The following is a 23,974-nucleotide window of genomic DNA, read 5'->3' as shown; positions in this document are numbered from 1 at the left end:
CGATTTTGCATGCTTGTACCTGCTACAGTGGTGGTTTTGTCCTTTGAACTTTGCCTAAAAAGGCACTATAGGGGTGGCAAGAGCCTTAGCTAGTAATCTGAATCCCAGGGGTGACAGGTGCAGACCATCTCTGGCAAAGCATCGTGGTCTGTTGATCATGTCGTACCAGGCAGACAGATACTGGATCCCCTTTGAATGACACCAGAAGCTTAGCCAATTGTTGAAGTCAATCATTTTGTCCTTATACTGTGGTATAATTCTGGGTGAAGGCAGGATGCTACTCAGGGCTAGGGTTATACCTGGCTGGGCCACATGATCCAAGAGCTCTTCCATGTCTCTTTTCATGTAGCCCAGGGAGGTACGTCTCAAGTCATTCACTCCAATATGGACAATGACAAGGTCATATTTGTACTTGTTGTGGAGTGACTTGAGTGCACAGGTTATGTGGTGGATCCTGGCACCCGACAGGCAGCTGACTGTAATTTTCTCCTTGTTCAGCCTGGCGAGTGGGACATCAGTGTGCCTGACTATAGAGTCACCTATGACTAAAGTATTGGGTATGTTGTCTTGCCTTAGGGTCTGTTGTTGGGTGGCACTCTGGTGTTGTGAGCTATGTTGACACTTTGGTTGTGATTGGCGTTTGTTTGCGTTTCAGCTTCGGAGGTCCTTGTTGCTTGGGCAGGTTACTGTTAAAGGGCCTCCGCATATGAGGGTTTAATGTTACTATGTGAGGGTGTTGGTGGTGTGGGTTTAGAAGGGCTATGTGTTGCTTGAGGTGTAGTGCAGGTGTTAACCTTCTCCTCTTGACTGTCTAGCACAATCTTGGGTGGAGAGAGCTTTGCTTCCAGTTTGGCTATGTAAGTGCATCTCTCACAGTTTGTAGTGTTGGGTGGTAGGAGGAGAGGGCTGTCTGTGTACATGAGGCAATTGCTGCATTGCCCCAGTATGCCCAGATTCACCAGGTGGACAGAGAAATAACTGGAAGCTGACCCTTGGACATGCCTGGTTTGGTGCTTTTTTTGTAAAGTACAAGAGCTGTTTTCCCTTACCTTAGCAAGGTACTTTGCAGTTATAGGCTGTTTAATGCCTACCTGGAATATTATAATGTATATATAACCCAACTACTCTTAAGTGTTTGATGTTTAAACTCTTTCTTTGTAAAGTAATATTTTTCAACAGCATTATTAGTAGACATAAATATGTATGGCTGTTGCATATGATTCAGTGTAATCCAACTGTATATCAACTGTCTAGTGTAATATTTTACTCTGTATGTGGAGCTTTTCTCCCCTGGCTTCTGCTGAAAAAGGACATGTGCCCAGTCCAACTTTCCTGATTAACAAGTGTAAAATAAATAAATAAAATTAAGTGACAGTTTGTCAAAATTGAATGTTTCTCTGAACCTCAAGACCGCAGCTACCTATGCAGAATTATTCAGAGTCCCTATACAGTCATGTGAATGGCTGCATAGAGACAACCGTACCTACCAGAAATAAATCCAAAACAAACAGTAAAAACAAACCCCACCAGTTGAATCCTTACCTAAACAGGTTATATACAAGGAGAACTTATGGCCAAAATCAGGAAGATCAACTCTTTTAAAGATGAGTGCTCTCTTATACAGCTAAACAAGAAACTGAGAGGTCTGATTAAGTCCAACAAGCCCAGCTACGAGATCAGGATAGCCTTGCAGGTTAAGGACAATCAGAAAGCTTTCTTCAGCTATGTCCAGAACCTCTGAGGTAACACACAGCAATGTGCTGAACCAATGGTAGACAGCACCACCTTCACTAATAAAGGTGACATAGCATATCTCAGTCAGACTTCACCCTAGCTCCACCAGGTGAAATCCCCTCCATCCTAATTACCCCAACTATCAGCATGGACAAGGTGCTGGCAGCACTTGCTAAAGCCAAGAATACCACCTCTGTGGATTCCAACAACATTCCTGGCTGCCCCTTGAACAGTCTAAGACATAACCTATGAGGATCACTTAAGGCACTCCTCAGTTACAGATTTGAAACAGGCTACATTCCAAGTGAATGGAGGACTGCAACAATCATTCCCTTCTATAAGGGTGGACCATCAACCAACCCAGAGAACTACACACTGATCAGTCTAAATAGCCTGATATTCAAAGCCATTGAACAAATTATCATGGAAATGATGAACAAGGACAATGGCAACCTGAAGATACCGGACCAATCCTAATTTGGATTTAAGTGAAGGTCATGCCTGCTTAATGTGATAGACTTCTTAGAGAGGGTCACCAAGCCAGTGGACAACAGTAAAACAGTGCAAACTGTGTATCTTGACTTGGTTAAGGCATTCAGTACAGTACCCCACTCGGGTGTTGTTGACAAGGTGTAGATCCTTATTCACTGCATTGCTGGCTGGCTCACAGACAGGACCCAAGAAATTAGGATTGGTGGGACCATCTCCACCAAGAGACAGGTCACCAGTGGAGTACCTCAAAGCTTCATGCTGTGCCCACTTTTGTTTGGCATCTACTTCTCGAGTCAAGACTAACATTCAAAGCCTCTGAGTTACCAAGTTCGCAGAAGACTGTAAATTGGGAGCTATTATTAATTCCCCCCACTACACCAATATCTTGAAGTTAGCTTAACACAAATATAGGACTGGTGCCAAAGCCATGGCCTAAAACTCAGTGCCAAAAATGCATTATAGTACCCTTTGGGAAATTGTCAACCCATGACATTTACTGCATCAATAAAACACCCCAAATGTCGACCAACTAGTAAAGGATCTGGCAACCTATGCAGATAGCAGTCTGGCCTTTGACCAAAACTTAGCCAACATAATAAGAAAGTCATACTTTGTCAGCCAACTTATAGGGAAGGGTATGGCATCCAGGTCCAAGGAAAATATAGAACCACTCTACTGGACCCTTATCAGACATATTATTGAATACATTGTCTCTTTGGCATGTATCTAACCAGACACCTGCAACAACTGTAACTCCTGCAAAGGTTTCTGAGTAGGAGAATTCAGGGCATGAATACCCTGTCCTACACTGATCGCCTAAAGGCTCTGTATTTAGTCTCCTACAGGTTGCTGAGAAGGGGTCTTTGCTTGGCTTACAGGTTCACCACCAACCCAGTTCTCATGGATCTGTTGCACATGTGCAAAACAAACAGCACCAGAAACACTAGATCCAGGGATCTGAACTTCACTTGTAAACATAACATGCTGGAAAGACAGATATACATCCCAAAAGATTTCTGCACTGTGGATAAGGCTTGCCATCATTGTAAGACAGAGTTCTTCCCTGACCCTATTCAAACAAAACCTTGACAGTTGGATGGGAAATCATAAATTTACCCAGGTCTAGCCCCCATTTCCTTAATGGACTGAGGCAGTCAATAAGAAGAGTATTATCTTAACATCCCCCTACTAATCCATAGCTACCTCCCTGCTAATATGCCCCCTCTGCTTGTATAGACGTCAGTGATACGGGACTGAAATGGTTTGAGGTGTGCAGCTAGGCTTGTAAGGGCAGTAGTGGTCATTAGCCTAGTAACAACCTATGAACCTAAAAAAAGGAGCAGTTGCAGACTGCCAAAGGGAAAATAACAGAATATTTGGACAATATGTATGATCTTAAAATGGTTGCCATTAAGCAGCTGTTTTGATAAGTCTAAAGTGCAAAAACATTTAATACAGTACGTAGACAATAGAAGGTAGAACAAGTTTTCACCATATATATATGTGTGTGTGTGTGTGTATGTGTATATATATATATATATATATATATATATATGTGTGTGTGTATGTATATATATATATATATATATATATATATATATATATATATATATATATAGAACCTATAACAAGAAAATAAATTATGTCCTATAGAGAAATTGGAGATGTTTTGTTAATTTTCTGAAGCTTTATACAAAGTGGGACTGCCAAGATGTCTGTATATGAAAAGCAGTCTGATAAGAGCTCTTCCAGTGTGAAAACTGAGAATTTTTTTTTTAAAAAGTAAAAGTTTTTGGCTGTTAATTACACTGCCTGGATGCTAGCAAAGAAGAAATTTGGAGAAAGTAAGAGAAAGTCATCCAGAAAAAGAAGATGAAGTTTTGGCTTGGAGGAAACTTGCTGTTCAGTAAAAAGCAGTTTGTTTCAATTCTGTTATAGAGAGTGGCTACCATCAGAGGAAAAAATAAATTAAATGAACTCAGTGGCTCTTAAAATAAATGAGAGACTAGAGGAGTATATAAAATTAAAAGAGAAAAAGCTGGAAAAAAACGAAGATACTTTGTAGCTATTAGGCTGAGCTGATAAAACTGCAGAAATCCCAGGCCGAAATGATGGAAAGAATGGTTGAACAAGATTGGCTTCTCAAGAACATGTGTGTCAAAAAGTGGTAGAGTTAACAATCAGAGAACACCCGAGATTCTCTGCTATACCAATGAAAGTGTAAAAGAATAGGCATCAGATCTGATATTGTCAATTTTCACTAATTCCTTGGCTAATGACTTGGCAATTATACTAGCTTGTGGCCTCTAACAAACTCTTGAACGCCTTCCCTACCTATCGTAAACCACCCCTACCATCTCTCAGATCTGCTAGACAGGGGTCCAGGGAAGTAAATATTGTGGGAAGAAATAGCTAGGGAATTGTTATGGCTAGGCATGTACAGGCCCTAGTATCAACCTATGAACATCTAATGTTGCAGCATATGAACATCTTGTTTGCCACTTTAACGTCTAGACGTGGTTATCTTCAGCTCTTGAGTTTACAGTGGGAGATAAGTCCTTTTTTGATTATTTCTTTTATAAAAGCTCCTTATATCCTTTTTCATACACTTCTGAGTGTAAGCTTTCCTACCATCATTGGTGGACCTAATTTCCCTTCTCTACTCCCCTTTACACTTAGTGTGTACCTCTTTCTTTACCGTAGTTGGTATGTTTTCCTATCTGCAAAAGTATTGTAATTCTTCAGAATCATTGTTTGTGTTTTACCTTTACTCTCCTTTCTTGGTTTAAAAAAAAAACAAAGTTTAGTTTAGTTCTCTTGTTATGATAATTTTTTCTTTAAAAATGTCTGAAAAAAGTCCAATAATTTTTTCTTTAAAAATGTCTGAAAAAAGTCCAGCAGGATTTAAAAAATATAATAAGTTTGGGCATAAGTTGCCTTATTCTGATGCCCACAGTCATTGTGTGTATTGCTTGGATCCAGATCCTTTACAACAGGAATGCAGTATCTGTCGTGCCCTCATCCCCCAAGCCCTAGTTAACAGGAAGAATACATTGATTTTTAAAGGCTTGCTGCCAGCTTCCTTTTCTGAAGCCATTACTGGGGTTCAGTTCCCCAAACACAAGTCTAAAGACTCTACAAAAAGGTCTTAAGTCTTCTGAGTCTCCAGACACTTCTTCCTCAGAATCTAGAAAGAGAAACTGGGTCCAAAATTACTTACGGTCCAACCCTCATCAGATTCAGTCAAGCCTGTTTCAGATCCTACACCCTCGGATGTGAAACCTTTATCAAGGACAGTGTATTCCCCTAGTCTGGATCCAGTCCCATCCAGAGAGTGCCTTCTCCCTTTTTAGAAAGAAGCTGCAAATCGCCGTCCCCAGTATCTTCTCATTCCTCCAGGAGTCTCATGGAAGCAGATGAGAGGATGATGAGGAAATTCTTCATGGAGCAAATTCAGATGGGAGTTCTCCCAGTTCATACCCCTTCAGGTCATGAAGTCCGATCATCTACTACCTCACTCATTACAGTTCCTTTTCTAATTCAACCTATTGTTTTAGAGTCTTCGGATTTGAGCGTTCTGGTCCATCTAGTTCAGATACAAAGAAAACACCATTTTTGGATCCAAATATTGCACAGAGTGCACTGGCTCAGACATCCTCGGAGCAGGATGACCTTCGGAGCCGAAGCATCCCTGTTGGATCTGGGAGATTGGAGTCGACTCCAAGGTTTTCAGTGCCTCAGCATTAGATAGCTGGGCTCTGACTTCTGCCTCAGGTGGATTGTTCTTGGGGTGGAGGGAGGTGACGAGTCAGAAACTTGATTTCTCTACTCCATTGTCTCCATTCTCCCTATGGTGATTTACCTTTGAGGTTTCTACTACAGCAGCTCAGATGGGTCCTTGCCTGTGGATCCACCCTCTGCTTCTCAGATTATTTTGCATCACCATGATCCTCAACATTCTACCCCACACAGACAGCCAGCTCAAAGCTTCCTGACTACCCAGCAGAGTATCCTAATGTCTTCTGATACTTCACTGGACCACCCCACAGAGGAAGTCCATAGGAGGAAAAAGTGCAAAAGGAGGCACTCGCACTATCCTCAGGAGTCAGTCACTGAGGATACTAATTTCGATGAAGGAGATGGGGTCTCCAAATCACCACCCGAAGACATCTTGTTTGGAGATTTTCTTGAGATCCTTAAGCAGAAGAGTGGCTGGTTTTCGCAAGACCCTTCCCTGGAGGAATCAGCATTTCTGGAAGCCTTTGGGAGTGGCCCATCTGCCTCCTGGGTTACTTTGCCCGCCGATGAGCTCACTGATTTGATCTCTAGGTGAGCATGGAAGGAACCTGATATGATTGAGCTAATCCCAAAGAGACCAGACCGAATTCTGGCTCCACCAATAGCCAGGGGAATTTTGGGGTAAAGGGGTTGCCAATAGATGCCATGGTTGTGGTGGCAGCTACAAAAAAGGTATTCGTGGAATAGAGTTCCACTGTCCATCCTCCTAACAGAGAGTCTAGGGCAGGAGATTTGGGAAGCGTGTTTATGCTTAAGAAACTTTTGCACTCAGATCTCTGAACTGTTTGGCACATTTTACGAGGCTTCAGAGTGATTTGATTAAAGAACTATCAAAATCTCTTTCTGGAACTGAAACTGCTGAGGCTCGATCTTCAGTAGTTTCTCAGTTGGCTATCTTACAAGCTATATCTGATTTGTCCATGAGGCTTATCTTGCATGTTGCAGAAGGCGCCTCAAGGGCCGCAGGTTCAGGTATTTCCATCAGGAGGCATGCTTGGATACACCTGTGTGATTTTGCGGTGCAGCAAGTCCTTGTTTGTCAATGCTGCTTTTGAATGCACTTCTTTGTTTAGCCCTACAGTGAAGGACACACTCTACAGGTGTGAGAAAGATAGAAGGACCCTCTATGCAGTGGGCCTATGTTCTTTGACCCCTCTGAAGACCTTTTCCAGGAATCAATGGGGAGATTGAAAAATGTCGTTCAGAAAGTCCCAGGGTCCTATCCAGAACACCCGTGGAGGTAGTTCCCACAGAGGCGGGGGGGGGGTGATAATGGAAAGCGATGCCCCCGTGGTAGATGAAGCTTGCAAAACCAGGGATCTAGAGATTCTTTTTCTGACCAACTCTTTTAGTGTTCCTGAATGGAGGCCTGATTGGGTACCTCTGGAGGCAGTCCAGGGATCACTTATCTCTGCACATGAGAAACTGGCTAGATATAACTAAAGACAGTTGGGTGCAGAGAATTATTTCGAGAGGTTATATAATTCCATTTTCCCTAGTTCCTCCATTGTCAAGAAAATTTCCCGATGTTCCACCCACCAGAGGAAAGCAGCAGCTGCTGCTAGAAGAGTCATCTAAGAGGTCCCACCAGACCAAACAGAATCTGGAACTTAAGATTCATTTTAGTGCCAAAGAAAACAGGGACTGGAGACCAGTTTTAGATCTCAGTGTATTGAACAAGTCAGTTCAACACACAAAGTTCAGGATGATCACAGTACAGTCCATTGTGCCCTTTCTTGGTAAAGATAATTGGATGTACTTGATAGACATTCAGGATGCTTACTATCACATAAAGATTAACAGATGATCTAGAAGGTACTTAGCTTCTGGCTCGGAGCCAGTCGCTGTCAGTTCAGAGCACTGCCCTTTGGCTTCACCACAGCTCCCAGGGTGTTCAAGTGCATGGCAAGTGGTAGCAGTTCACTTGAAACTGTAAGGATTACAAGTGTTTCCATATTTAGACGACTGGCTCATTACTGTCCTGATCAGGCATCAACTGATAGAAGCATGAGATTAGGTGCTACAGACTTGTTCACATCTCCGAATAACCATAAATTACAACAAATTTCACTTAGAACCAACCCATACATTAGAATTAATAGTAGCAGTGTTCATCACAGTATCTATGGTAGCTTTTCTTCGTTTATCTGGAGTGCATATGCTAAGGATGCAGGTCAGGAAAATAATTTGCAGTGCCAGAATTTCAGCCCGATTGATTCTGCTAGCCCTCGGATCAATGTCAGCGGCAGTAATTTTAGTACCTTTAGCAATATTCCACATGAGAATTCTATAATGGGTGCTAGCAACACAATAGTCAATGCTTTGTCATCCCATGTCAACGAAGATAAGAATAACTCAGGTATGCAAATGATACCTTTCCTGGTGGATGCAGTCACCACAGGTGTTACAAGGTCGTCCTGTCATCCTACCTCAGCCCAAGGCTATAGTGACTATGGACTCTTCCCAGATTGGGTGGGGGGCATCTCCTGGGGAAAACAGTCCAAGGCACTTGGTCCCCTGAAGAGGCCAACTTGCATGTCAGTGTTCTGGAGATGAGAGTGATGCCTTTGCCATTGCAGGCATTCCAAGACTCTCTTCCCTCATGGGACAGTTGCAGTCTAGACAGACAACATGTCAGCAGTTTGGTACATCCACAAACAAGGAGGAACCAGAGCTTATCCTCTGTGTCGAGAACCCCTCAGAGAGTGATAATGAGCAATATCCTCCAACCGCTTTCTGATAACAATGCATATTCCAGGGAAGTCCAGTGAGATAGCAGACTAACTGAACGGGTCCATCTTACTACCTCATAAGTGGTGTCTCAACAACAAATTGGTGGAAATGATTTTCCATCACAGGGTAAGACTTGCTGCAATCTTATTGCATCTCCCTTAAACAAGAGCAGCAGCTTCTTAGCCCTAATCCCCCCACTAGGGGGTCACCAAGAGATGCTCTACTCCACACTTGCCCCCCCCCCAGTCTTCTGTATGCTCATCCTCTGACTCCCTTAATTCACAAATTCCTTCAGAAAGCAGCCTGGTTGAAGTGCCAAGTCATCCTCATTGCACCTTACTGGCCTCAACTTATTTGTTTTCCCTTCCTTTGATGTCATCTAATATATCCACTTTGGATTCTGGATCCAACTCCAGACCTCATGTCTCACCCAACAGGAATTGTTCACCCAGATATCTTGATTCTCAAATTAACAACGTGGTTTCTCCAATTCCTTTGTAGCCAGGCAACCAATTTGTAGTATGGATGAACTATCGCAGCAGGGCTACCCACCTAGCAGTGTAAACCTTGGCTGTAGATGATTGTTACTGTTAAAGTGATACCCTGACCCCATGTGCAGAAATGGGAAAAGGGGTTGAGGATGGACGGAAACAATGCTGTCTTCCCCTGCCTATTTCATACTTTTGCCTTCCCATAAAACTTCTACTAGGAAACTTTACATGATTAAATGTAAAAAGGTCTGTTTATTGGGCAGAGCAAAATCAAATAGACTCCTCCTCAGCTCCAGTTCAGTCTGTTCTAGAATTTTTAACAAGTTTATTTAATGAGGGTGATAGTTCAGTTGTTAAAGTTCAAGTCACAGCAATCTCTAACATTCATGTGGGAATTTAAACATTTTTCACTGGCTTCCTCTAAATTGTGCAAGGGCTTTTCAGAGGTACTGTTCTGCTAAGACCCCTCTATAAGGACCCCATGCTACCATGGGATTTAAATTTGGTACTACAAGCCTTAATTCGTTCACCCTTTCAACCTGCAGCTAAATGTGATCTTGAATTTATGACCTGGAAAACTATCTTTTTAGTTGCAATTACATCTGCTAGAAGAATTTCAGAAATTCAAGCATTGTCTTCTAAGGCTACTTATTTAATTTTTGATAAGGACTGGGATATATTACTTACCAGTGCTTTCTTCCTTCCTAAGGTGGTGTCAGAAACCAACATCAACCAATCCATTAATCTGCCAATATTCTTTCCAAAATGTACAAATAAAGGGGAATATATGTTGCACTTACTTGACGTTCATGGACAATTACGTTTCTATCTACACAGAACAAAAGAGATTAGAAAGACAGATCAACTATTTGTTTCTTTTGCGCATAATAAATTAGGCGAATCATTTACAAATGTAAATTTATCTAGAAGGTTGACAGATTGCATTTCATTTATCTATAATAAATTGAAACTTCCTTTACCAAAGCCCTTAAAGGTTCACTCAACAGGATCTATGGCAGCTTTTGTTTTTTTCTAGTCTAGAGCTTCTATGGATGATGTGTGTGTGGCTGCAACTTTGTCAAATCCTCATATTTTTCACTCATTACAAATTAGATCTGGTCTTGAGAGGAAGAGCAACCTTTGACTCAACTGTACTCAAGAATATCCTTTCTTAGAGTGCACCCAGGAATTTAGGTAGCTGGGGACTTTGTCCCATTAGTTGAGGAATGAATGAAAATTGACAGTATCAAATAAAAAGGTTATGTACTCACCATAATGTTCCATCTGTGTTGCACATTTTCATTCTTCCTCAACTCCCCACCAATCATCCCCCACCGTTTTTCATGACTGACTTCTTGAGGAATGAGACACTTCAAGGACACTTATGTCCTTTTTTATTGAACTCCAGTTATGGCATATCATTATAGTCTTCCTCTCAGGCTACAAACAAGATCTGAGAAATGTTAGGGGGGGTGTTGCGTTATGGGTAGGGAAGGAGCTTGAGAGTTTGTTGGAGGCCACAAGCTAGTGTAACGTCCAAGTCAGATCCAAAGATCTGAGTTCAGGAAGAATGAAAATGGACAACACAGATGAAATAGCATGGTGAGTACATAACATTTTTTATGTATGAAAATACAAATAAGCAACTTGTTTTATGTTCTACAGCAGGATTTGTTAATGGAGAAGGTACGTTGTGTGTTTGCTCCAAATCTGATCACCAAAAAGAAGCAGTGACCTAGATGAGTAGAAATGTAATCGTGCCATCAGAAAGAACTGTTTCCTGACAAAGCTGTGGTAGAGGAGAGTAATAGCATTTTATCATAATGGCTACTCTTTTAACATTAACAAGGAATATAAGTGGAGTTAAAGATATAGAGAAAAAGCAGAGTGTATTGAATTATATTAAGAAGAGGAGAGTGCAGACAGTAGTATTACTGGAGACAGATTTGGACAGGAATGCGAGTGTGAATTTTAACAAATAGTTTCAGACTGGACATTTAGCATAACATCAGGGACAAAGGGAGATAGGAGTAATACTGATTGTGAGAGGGCCTACAGCAATGAAAGAAGAGGAAAAATACTGAGGACAGCAGATTGTTGGTGGAAGATTTACTCCATAGCAGATAGTAGATGAACAAGTTTATCCTGGCTGGGAGGGGATGTCTGGAGGCAGTTGTGAGATTCAAATTAATATATCCAGCTGCCTTCACAATTTTTGTCCTGGATGTTCAAAGATATTTTTGATACAGAATAGACTAAGGAGGAAATAATGTTCATCCAATAATCATTTAGCTAACAAGCTGGACGGGAACTATGCTTCTCATTCTTCTTAGAGAGACATTCCCACTGAATCCTTTTTCATTGTTTCAGTGGTAAATGTTTGAGTTCCAAAAAAGCCCAGGAGCTAACTCGAACTTATTATAAATAAGTACATTGGAATTGAACCAGGGACTGATACTGGGAAAGCAGGATGATCAGAAAGATCAGCAGCAATATTAAATTAGTGAATTAATGGGGGAAGTGTAAAGCATCATCCCATTACATACAGGATTAGTCATGTAAAATGTGATTCTACAAGAAGTGACTGAAAACGATTGGAAGTGTGTTGACTGTATTAAACTGGTGGTTGGAAAGTAAAGTGTAAAACACATTTTGGCATAATGCTTTGGACACAGAACAGACTAAAAAGGTAAGTGCAAGTAAAAAAGTTTTTGTTATTGTTAGTGTTATAAAATGTCATGATGTAAAACTGCATGCTGTTTTGTAAAGCTGTTGTAAATAGCATGCAGTCAGAGATTTTAAAAGCAAGGTGGGTGAGTTTTATCACTGACTGCTGTACATGCAAGTATTGTTAAAGTAAGAAACAACTTTTCTTAATTGTAATGTATCCAGACTTTATGATATAACAAGGTAAGAAAGGCAAAAAAAAAAAAAACTAAAGTTCATAAACCATTGTGATCTTCAGCTATTGGGGTTGTAAAAGTGTATTGATATATGTAGAATTAAAGATAATTTCTCCTATATTTTGTAGAATTAGCTGTAGTGACTTTTTAAGCAAATAGCCTTGGAAAAACAAAAGAAAATGAAAAGCATTAACATGGTAGATGTTCTGCATTAGGTCACTCTTGCAGTAGCATAAAGGAACTGCAGCAGGGGTGTGATGCATTATACCTTTGTTGCAAGAGCATTAAGCTAAATGGGATGTATCCTACCAGGGATAACAGATGTCCATGTATTGCACATAAGCGGTTGGATGCCTTCTTCACTCACCATCTGTTGAAGCACAAGAGTATACTGATATGAAAAGGATGCATGGATGTCAAATTTCAGAACTTTCTTGCTATTAAATAGTTCAGTCAAATATCTCATCTTAATTGCATGTTCATTGTCAGCAGTCTGCTTCTGCTATACTTGGGCAGATAAGTATCACTTTGATGACTTTCCTTTCTTTTTTGTCTAAAAAATATAGTTGTATTACTTCTTATGCCTGTCAGAAAGGGGAAAATGCTTGTGGCATTTGCAGATCACTTAGAAAGACTCCCACGTGGCCTGCATTTTCTGTCTGGGTGAAAGTCATGACATATGAGCTTGTGAAATTTGTTTATATTTTACCTCTAAAAAATATTCACAGTAGGCTGAAGTCTCAGACTCGTTTTAGAGAACTGACAATAAAAAGTGTTGTCATTAGCATCCATAGCTACTTACTTCTCTTTGTCAGACACTTCCCTATAATTCTTTATCCCAATCTGAGACTGAACTGCTCACTGTTGTAGTCTCAGACCGTCAGTGCAATCTTCGCTACTCATTTGGTGTTGCTTCGTGGAAATCCACTAAAGATTAGGAATCCAGCAAATCCAGTAAGATTGGATGTCAGGCATCAGAAGAGAAGAGAGACCCATTTTTTGATTGAAGATAAAGAGGGCATATTTAATGCCTTGGTGAGAAAACAAGTATTCATCTCTGTCAAAGAGATACAGATGTCTTATTCCTCCATGTCTGTCAGGCTTGAGACACCTAGGAAATCATCTCAAAATGTTGAAGGATCAGACTGCATTCCTTTTATGAAAGTACAAATAAGCCACAGGACTGGTGTTTCACAGCAGGATTTATTGATTGAGAGAGCAACTTGCTTGTATGCTTCCAAGTCTGGTAATGAGAAAGCAGACAAGACCTGCAGTAGTAAAGATGCAGTCTTACCAGCCAAAAGAGTTGCTGCTAACAAAGTAGTGGCAGAAGGAAAAAGTATTAAAAATTGGTGACGACAGAGTGTTTGTTGAAAGCGATTATTCACTGTGCACCAGGTGGAAGCAAAGCAAGTTTATCCCAGCAATAAGAGAATGTAGAGATGCAAGTGTGAGATTCAAGTTGCCTTGTCCAGCTGTCTTCAGAATATTTTTACTGGTGGCTCAAAGACATTTTTTGATATAGAACAAACTAAGGAGGAAATAAATTTGAGCCAGCAAGCCGAAGAATGATTTAGTTATTCTTCTGACAATAGTAAACCCATAGAGAGACTATGTCATTTGAAACCTTGTCCATTTTTCTAAGGGAAAATGTTTAAGAGACAGAAAAGCACAGGAGCTGATCAGAAAAATCAGGAGTACATTGGACTTGAAACAGTCTCTGGTGGGAAATGTATCAAATCGACAATTCACCAAATGTAAACTGTGGAGACGCTGTTTAGCAAAACTAACTTCACCAACACTAGAGTTCGCCTTTTTCTCCATGGTTGTGCCATCTTTGAGCTGGTATGTATAAGACCAGAGATGTAGGTTGAGGGGTCAACCCATAAGGGGGGTAGGGGGACATGCACCTTGCAAACAATGTTTAGCGAATGTAGTTTCTGTTGGAATTTTTCATCTTTTTACTCTCACTAAAACTGCCTTTGAATTAACATGATTTCAGGCTGGTGTTAGGAGATGGAGATGATCAGGATGAAGTCCAGCAGTAAATAAAATTAGTGAGTTAATGGGAGGCTTTAAAGCATCAACCCCATTGTGGATATAAGAGTAGATGTTTGAAATGTGGCTTTGCAAAAAAAAAGGTACCCGAGAATGACTGAAATATTTTTGAATGTGTTAAATTGGTGGGTGAACTATAGGTTATGTACACCAATTTGTTAATGTTTAGAAGGCACTAAAGAAAATGAGTAAGTGTATGAAAACAGTTTTTTTATTTTTAATATCCATATAAAATATTATGCTGCAGAATGCCTGTTATTTTGCAAACAGTTTTGTCTAGTGTGCAGTCAGGAGTATTGTAAATTTGAGCTGGGAGAGTCTCATCAGTGACTGCTGTATATGTTAAAGTATTTGCTTGCTTGCTTTAATATTTTTATCTCAGTTGCAAGATATGCAGACTTTGCACTGTAACAAGATAAAGGCTAGACAAAAACAAGTTAAAGTTAATAAAGTGGTGTGGTCTTAGGCTGCTGGGGTGGGTTGGAAAAGTGTATTGATCATTTTATATGTAGTGTTAAGATGATAATTTCCAAGTTTTAACATGAATGGTTGTCTACTTTAATGTCCTTTGTTTTATCAGTAAACAGTTGTTAAGCGGCTAGCCTGGCAAAATAAGACAGAATAAGAAAGGGATGGAAAATGGTAAGTTTATTACATTTGAAAAGATATTAGATATTTTTCCCTTGGCAAATGCTCATAGTTGGAGACAGGAAGTCTATAAGTGCAGGCATTTGGACTTGGGAAGTCTGAACAGTGTGTTATGTGTGAAATTTACAAAAATTAATTTGTGTCTTCAGTTACTGGCTGTTGTGTTTTCTCTCATTGCTGACTACTTTTACTTGAAGGTGAGCTGTTTACACATGGAAGCAATTAAACCTAAGAGCTGTGAGCACACTTTGCTAAAAAATGTTGAGGATTAGTGTAATTATTATGTAAAGGTAGAGTGGCAAACAGTTCAGTGAAAAATCATTTGAAACTATGGGAAGTGAGTAAGTTATATACTTACTACTAGGTATATAACCTCCTCCATACTGGTGGTGTTGCTAGCCAGATTGAACATGAAAAATACCAGTGATATATAAGAAAAGGTGATAGAGTCAACACTCTCTGGATTCCCCCTCCCCCCTTTTACTCTGCATCAAAAAAAGAGCTCTTGTGGCAGACACAGTATGCGAACCTAAACTGTGAAAGACACATTCATATTGGGATCAGACAGTGACAGCATATACTCATCAGACACAGCCTTGGTAGCTCACTTTAGGAGGGGATCTTAGAGTCCAGCATTCATGGGACAAATTGCTAAAGAAAAAATGTTAGGACATCATTGTAAAGGAAATGGTGGCAATGATTCTGGTTGTGTCAGTACTCTGAAACAGAATTAGAATTCTTGAATTTTTCACATAATGTCAGAATGAGTGTGTCGTGATGCATCATCAAGTGGGGGTGCATTCTTACCTTCTGTACAGGCTAGCCGTGGAAGTGTAGCTCCTAGCCCAGGAAGCAAGCATAAGACACTTATCATCCTGTGTCTCATCTGATGACAGGAAGCTGACAGACCACCTGAAAAGAATGGAGGCAGGTCTTCACAAATGGCTTTTAGGGGTTTTTTTTCTGGACTTGGTCAACATGTGGGGAGTGCCAAAAACAGAACTTTTTGCAGGTGTTTTCTGCAGAAGTGACAAAGGTTGCATCCCGTCAAGTGGCTTTAGACCAGATGCCTTCGCCATCAGCTGGGCAGGTTTGTTTCTTTATGCTTTTGCTCCAGTCCTTCTTTTGGAAAAGATAATGGAGGAGAAGACAAACATGCTACCGATAGCTCCTTTTTGTCCAAAGTAACATTTGTTGTGCATCCATATGAAACCCTAATGCTGTATTAGTGCAGGAACATTTTCACATAGAACAAAAAGGTGTCTCTTGCACCCCAAACTAAAGACCTTGAGGCGGACAGCATGGATGTTCTAGCCCTAATTCTCTTCAGGTGCATGTTTTCCAAGGATGTGCCCTCTACCTTAAAGAAGACAGAAAACCCTAATGTAAAGAAATTATGCATAACAGAATGGAAAATATGCTTCCATTGGGGCCAAACAAAAGATTAAGGATCATGCCCATTATTTGATGTCCCTTGGTGTTTAACTGTATATTAGATCTTTTCACATCAGGAGTTGTATTGCATCTTAGTGAAGGTACACATTTCTACTGTTTCAGCATGCCTGCCATGGGAACCCCAAATCTATTCCAAATTAACTGTAAAGCAATTTCTATGGGAGGTCCTGCACCTGAGAACTACCAAGAAAGTGCATTCTCAACCATTGGATCTAAATCGTTTTAAAAAGCTAACTTTGCCTGTTGCTTTCCTCATTTATCTGTACTGTCAAACTGTGTTTTTAGAGACAATTACCTCTGCCAGGAAAATTTGACAACTACAAGCCCTCATGTGTAAAGAGCTATTTTCATCTTCCACAAGTCATTCTTTGTACTAACCTTTTCTTCATGCCTAAACTAGAAACCAAGATATTCTTGAATCAATCCATTCACTTCCGTGTTTCGTACCATATCCGTTAAGACAAAGAGGAGAGTAGCCTGCATTCTCTACATGTGCATGGACAGCTATGTTATTACTTAAGCAGTGCTGAAGAGCTAAGACAAACAGACCAGTTATTCGTGCCCTTTTCACAGAAGAGGGAGGGCATATATGTTTCTAAGCAAACAGTTTTTAGAAAGGTGACTCATTCCATCTCCTTTTGCCATTCATTTTATGCAAAGCTGTCCCAAAGAAATTGAGATCATATTCTCCAAAAGCAACAACCTGCGGTGGTGGTGCTGCAGTAGCGTTGTTGCCTCACAGTAAGACGCTGTCCGGTTCGATTCTCAGCTCGAGCGTCTTCTGCGTGGAGACATGCGTGAATGGGCGTACCTTCGTTGAAGGTTGTGCGTCAGGCCTGGCAAGCCGGTACGTAAAAATCAACTGCCAATCATTAGCGGACCAGAGTTCAGCTGTGGCGACCCCTAACCGGGAAAAGCCGAAAGACACAAACAAACATTCTCCAAAAGCAACAGTAGCCAACACTGTATTTTTAGGAGGGGTGACCAGTCGGTTCAAGTAGCCACATGGTCAATAGTTTACACCTTTTTTGCGAAATTTACAACCTGAATGTTTTTTCCTAGACAAGGGAAGGGCTTGCCCCAGCTATCTTGCAGGGCCTTGTGGCTCTTTCTCCTGTTCATATACAGTCACTCCAATGTTCATAACCCTTGTGAATCTTCCCAAGAAGTCATCAGTATTGGTGTAGTGGGCAGTGCGTCGAACATACATCAAAAGTTAGGTCCACTGTTGCAGTAATGTCTTTTCACCACTGTTGTCCCTTCAGGGTTGGTGGGTAACCACTCATCCTTAGCCCCTCTTTCTGTGTCACAAGGCACCCTTCTTCAAGCTGTCATAATGTCTGGAGATGTAGCTTATCATAATCTTTCTATTTGAACATTTTGGTCAGAGGTCCATTTCATTCAGGGACCTTTGTGTACTCTAGTCTCAGACCTTAATTAGTTGAATCCAGTGCAAGAAAAGCGCCAAAGATGGCATGGGTGAATGTCTCACTTACGCCTTCACTGTGCTGATGCCCAGGTAGGGGAGCATCTGCTTACACTGGATGGGAAGGGTGCCGAGCTCTGGAAGACACACCAGACATTGAGTTCTGTGACAGAAGTCTCATGAAGGTATCACTGCTGCAACACTAGTCATACTTGAATGTGTGCAGCTATGTTAAGTTCCTAGCACAACTATACATTCCTTCCCTGCATCTTTCCTAGTCATTTCTCACCTATACTTTTTTGTCTCCATCTTCAGGTGCATCTTGGTCTTCACCCATCTTTAAATGGCAGTGTTTGTGGAATTAATTAATTATTTATACCTGTGTCATAACTCTTCCTCCTCTTATTTAGTAATCCTATGTCCTTATACACCTCATTTATTTATCAGCATATCAGACACATTTTATTGGTGTTCACTCATCCATCTTGTTGTCTTCCCTAAGCCTTCTTAGTCCCAATGGCTGACCCCAGTTACTTCTTTTGGCCTCTCTTTAATTTTTTCCTCATTTTCTCTATCCAAATTGTCATACTTATGTATTTATTCACTTTTTTGTATCTTACTGCTTGTTAACACTTTCCTTAGCTAGCTGATTGTGATACACGACTTTGTTGTCCTCGTCACTTCTTCATCAATATTGTTAATTCTTGTTTCCTGCCTCTTCTTTTTTTTGTCTCATTGCTTTTTTCTGATTCACTACATTCTGTTTTCTTAGTGTCAGACTTCTTTCCACACTGTGGTATGGCCATTGTTCATCTTTCTCAACCCTGCCAAGTCTGTTCATTCATATTTGTGGGAAATGTGTCTCGGACATTGGACTTTTTTATTGGAATTTTCACTTTTTTGTCTGTTCTAGTTTCTGTCTGTTACCTGCCATTCTTTACCTTGTATGAGGGTACCTATCTGCTCACTGGTGGTGAGAATACATGAAGGGAAGGTAGGAATTTTATGATTGTGGTAGTTCCATAAATTGATGGTTGGCTGTGTTTAGCTGCAGGCCTCTTTCAAAGCACTTTATTTACCAGACTAAGTACTGCTTACATTGATTAACAAAGAAAAATACTGCTTTTAATAGTTTTATTTTGTTATTTACTGAACTCTAAGCAAAGTTGGTGCATCAGAATGACTGGATCGCCTGGTACAATGAACATTTTTTTTTTTGACAGGCTTTGATAAGCAGAGGCTTGAAACAATAGAAGATTATCTAAAAGCTGTTAAACTGCTAAGGAATTACCATGACTCATCAGAAGATCCTGATTATTCACAGGTGATAAAAAATGTATTGCATTTTGGCATGCTGAGCTGTTGTATATTACAAAATTTATGAATTGTGATTGAATGAATTCATTGTATTTCACTTCTCAAAAAAAAATTTCTCTGTGCTTGATTTTGAGGTATTTATTACACTTGATTTTTTTGATGTCTGGAATTAAGAAAGTTAGATATAACTGCACACACACAAAACATTAGTACCAATGGTGCATCAGGTTAAATAAACATAGAGGTCAGCTTTATATTTGAATTTGATTGGCTGTTAAAATGTTGGTAACTGACTCTTTGAATGTATAGTAGAAGTAGAACATAAAATAGAAAATGGAACACACTACAAAATATTTAAAAATATAATGGGAAAGTGTTGTAGTTTTCTGTTTTTATGAAATTCAGAATTATTTTAGCATTTAGCAAGTGACTTAAACCTTAGCACGGATATAAATAGGACGTGCTGGAGGGATAGATTTATCACCCAGAGACTCCCCATGCTGTGGAATAAAATCCCGGTCCATGTGAGGCAGAGCACCTCGCTGGCTCTGTTCAAGAGAAATCTCGACCGGTGGATGGGAGATCGTAGGTTTACCCTGGGAATCATCTCTGTGTCACTGCTGGACAGAGGCACAACAAACTAATGGGCACATTATTTCTAACATAAGGGGTGGCGTAAGCCACATAACTTTGGGCTAGGCTTATAAATGCCTTAGGGCAGATAGCCTAGTATAAACCTATGAACCTATTTGTTTGGTTTCTATTTCGAAGTGTTTTTATCTCTCTAAATTTTCTTAACTTTTTACAACCTCAGAATTCTATTTATTGACATTGATGAATTTCAGTGTTTGATTAGTGAATGTAGTACCACTTCAAATTTGGATGCTTCACACAGTTTCATTCCAATGCCATGGCAGCAAAACCTTCTTGTTTTAGATTCAAGATGTTCTTGCATAATGTCCATTGGTAGCAGTGAATAGTAAGTCTGTAACTGTAGATGTTATGTAGTCCTATCTCGCCTACATTCTTACCCGTGGGTTCGGAGCCGAATATCGGCTCTGACTCAGCCAAACTTTTCTAGCTCGAAGTCTACTATTGGCTGGGCTAAGCAGGTATCCCATGGTGCACTGCTCCACATTCCAGATCTTGTTTGCCGCTCGTGTAGCTCGGACGTGGTCTCGCTCTTGGCTGTGGCCAAGTACCTTTTTCTTGTCTTAAGAAAAGGTTTGTTCTTAAACAAAAAGCTATTTTCATAGCTATTGTCTTTAGTGTAGTTTAGATTTTGGTAGTGTGCTTTTTTTGTGGTATCCCGCTAACTGTTCCCTCGGGCTAGGCCCGTTTCAGTTAGAGGACCTAGTCCTTTCGTCCTGTCTGTTCGTCAGACCGTTTAAGTTAGAGGTTTGGTTTCTGTTCTCCAACCCTTGTAGTCATTAACCGTTTTAGTTAGAGGTTTTTGACATAGTTGGTCTCAGTGTGCATCTCTAATGTGTATGTACTGTTTCAATTTATAACTGGTTCCCGCGTTTTTTGTGGTGTTGAGCGTCTGTGAATTTTCTTGTCAGACTTTCTCTTAGGTTGCGTTGTTGGTGTTTCTTGTGAAAATGTCCAAAGATTCCAAAGAGCACAAACCTTCGGGTTTCAAAAAGTGCTCAAAATGCGGGTACAAAATGTCCATCACCGATGGGCTTTCTATTTGTGTCTATTGCCTGGGAGCCATTCATCTGCAGGAGTCTGGCAGTTCTTGCCATGCGTTCAGTCCCAGAGTGCTCCAAGAGAGAAAGAATAAGCTGATCTTAAAGGGACTCTTGAAACCCTCTTTCGAAGAGGCCTTGGATTCTTCTCCCAGTGCTAAGTCTAAGTCATCCAAGTTTAAAAAGAGATCTCTGGCTCCGTCAGCTTCATCGGAGCCTCCGGAGAAATTCACAAAAATTGCATCGACCTCCTCGGCTCCACTGTCCTCGGGGCCGCAGGAGGTGTCGGTGTTGATGGAACCGGTGTCGGCTCCAATTATATTGGAACCTCTTCTGAGTCAGTCACCCAGTCTCGGACCAGTCTCTCCTGAGAGGAGATCTCGATCTCCCTCCCTGTCCTCCAAATCCTCCAGGACCCTTTCGGATGTGGATGTTGATAGGGTGGTCCAGAGGCTCCTCCAGTCACCGGTTTTGGCAGAATTGTTTTCCGCTCCGGCCCAGTCAGCTCCGGAGCCCGTCCCGACCCCTTCTTCGATCATTCCTCCTCCGAGCGCATCTCTGTCTTTGAAGCCGGAGTGTTCCACGCCGTGTGATGTTCCTAGTCTGGTTCCGATGGCCCCTCCGGCTCCATCGGTACTGACATCGGCTCCGTCCTCAGGGTTCGGGACTAAGGACTCTTCAGTCAGGCCCGAGGGAGACATCTCGGGACATATTTCGGTTCCGAGTCTCCCTCTCGGTGCCTTGGCTTGGGGAATTCCGACTCCCGTCATGGTTTCGGAGGCTGGCCGGTCCTCGGACTCGGGGGGACCAGCCTTCGAGGCCATGCGGACTGCGCTGGCCAGATCATCAGCTACATCAGGCGGATCGGTCTCTGGTGAGAGCCTCTGATCACCACCTATCCATGGACAGCAGAGCACCAAGGCCTAGGGATACCCTCACGAGTGGTCCCCAACTTTCTGAGGGCCCTTCAGAGTTCATGCCTGAGGAGCCCCCCTAGAAAGAAAACGTGCAAGAGGAAGCACATAGACTCCCAGGATGAGTCCCTCACCTCTGATACTGACCTCAAGAAATCGGAGGTGTCCCCCAAGTCATCCTCTGATGATGTTTCCTTCTCCGACATCCTGGAGATACTGAAGCAAAGAGGTGACTGGCCATCCAGAGCCCCTTCCGAGGAGGAGTCGGTCTTCCTTAAGGCCTTTGGTGCTCAGCCCTCCGCCTCCTGGGTGTCCTCACCCTTCGACGAGCTCCTTGATTTAATCTGTCGAAGGGTGTGGGAAAACCCTGATTCTGTGGAGCCCGTACCCAGGCATCCCAACAAGTTTCTTTCTGCTCCCCAGTGTAAGGAGTTCTTGTCCAAAGGAGTCCCTGTAGATGCCATGGTGGTGGCGGTGGCCATTCAGAAGGAAGTAGCAGAGACCTCTTCCTCCGTCCATCCTCCTAACAAGGAGTCTAGGACCATGGACCGGTACGGGAAGCGTACCCTCTCGTCAGCAACCTTTACCTTACGGTCGCTGAACTATCTGTCTCATTTCACTCTGCTCCAGAGAGATCTCTTCAAAGGAGTTAGGAGATTCTCTTGCGGGTAGCGTCCCTGAGGCAGTGGCCCAGACGGTTAACGCCCAGGTGTCTACCCTCAATTCCATTGTCAACTCCTCTATGCGGCTCATTTTGTATGCAGCTGAGGGAGCGAGTAGGGCAGCAAGCTCAGGAGTCGCCCTTAGAAGGCAAGCCTGGCTGCGCCTGTGTCACTTCGCGGAGGCCTTCAAGTCTTCCTTCACTGACTCCCCCTTTGATGGTTCTTCTTTGTTCGGAACCAAAGTGAAAGACACCCTCACCAGGTGCGAGCAAGAGGGAAAGACCCTGTCTACCATAGGGGTCCATTTTTCCCTTCCTTCTAGGCCTTACCCCAAGGCCCAGCCAGGTAGGAAGATGTGGTTCAAGAAATCACATTGGTTTTTTCCTGCTGCACAAAGTGAGTCCCCCTCCAGGTGCAGAGGAGGGGGAGGTTATTCAGGGAGATGCCGCCCTAGAGGCAGAGGGGGGCCCCCGCAATTCGGGAGACCGCGATTCCTTTCGCAGCTCTCCCTACTCTCGTTCCTGAGGGAGTTGCCCGGCTGTGCTTATCCGGAGCCAGTCGGGGGTCGAATTTTGTTATATCCGAAAGCCTGGAAAAGCATCACCCAGGACCAATGGGTATTATGAATAATTTCCGGAGGTTACGTCATTCCGTTTACATCAGACCCCCATCAATCAGAAAAATCCTAGACGTTCCACCCAGTCAAAGGGATCAAGCAGCCTCAGCAGTTTCAAAGCTACTAGGAAAAGGAGCCATCCAGAGTGTCCCCTCAGACCAAATCGGATTAGGGACTTACTCAAGATTCTTTTTGGTGCCGAAAAGAACAGGGGACCTGAGACCCATATTAGATCTCAGCCAACTGAACAACTATGTACAGAAGTCCAAGTTCCATATGGTCACACTACAATCGATTCTCCTATTGTTGGGAGAGGAGGTATGGATGTGCTCCATCGACCTCAAGGATGCCTACTACCATGTAAAAATGGACAGGGCATCCAGGAGTCACCTACGCTTCCAGCTGGGAGCCAGTCATTTCCAGTTTCGAGCCCTGCCCTTTGGTCTCACCACAGCCCCCAGGGTGTTCACCAAGTGTATGGCGATGGTGACGGCTGACTTGAGACGTCAGGGATTCCAAGTGTTTCTGTATCTGGATGACTGGCTCCTTATCGCCCCCACCAGGCATCAACTAGTCCAAACCAGGGACGCTACCATCACTCTATGTCAACAGTTGGGCATAACACTAAATTGGGAAAAATCTGCTTTGTTGCCCTCGCAGTGTGTCACCTTTATAGGCGCAGAATTAGACACCATTCGAATGCGAGCATTTTTACCACAGGAGAGGATCAGAGTCTTACAACAACAAATACACATCCTGATGCCCCTGAGGAAAGCGAAGGCAAGATGGGTTCTCCAACTCCTGGAGACCATGGCAGCAACAATTATGTTGGTCCCTCTAGCAAGATTGCACATGAAACTTCTCCAATGGCTCCTTCTTGTTCAATGGTCTCTCCAAAAATTTCCACTTTCTCACCCCATTTTGCTCACAGACAGATGCAAACAGGACCTCAGTTGGTGGCTTTGCACCAACAATTTGGACGGGGGAAGGTCCTTCGTTCCACCCATCCCGGTTGCCACAGTGACCACAGATGCCT

At 42.1% G+C, this 23,974-nt stretch overlaps 1 protein-coding gene across 1 annotated transcript in view; it reads left to right on the top strand.

Moving 5' to 3' along the window:
- The window catches only part of IREB2 (iron responsive element binding protein 2), a 2,086,845-nt gene that overhangs the window by 1,074,849 nt on the left and 988,022 nt on the right, over positions 1-23,974 (top strand). The window contains exon 10 of the mRNA XM_044077824.1: positions 18,962-19,062. Coding sequence (XP_043933759.1) covers positions 18,962-19,062 — 101 coding nt within the window. The remainder of the gene's footprint in view (positions 1-18,961; positions 19,063-23,974) is intronic.

The sequence above is a fragment of the Protopterus annectens genome, chromosome 7.part0, assembly GCF_019279795.1.
Source record: "Protopterus annectens isolate FY-2018-M chromosome 7.part0, PAN1.0, whole genome shotgun sequence".
Taxonomy (NCBI): Eukaryota; Metazoa; Chordata; order Ceratodontiformes; family Protopteridae; genus Protopterus; species Protopterus annectens.
Note: the sequence above shows the minus strand (reverse complement) of the source record. Positions and strands in the feature narration are given on the sequence as shown.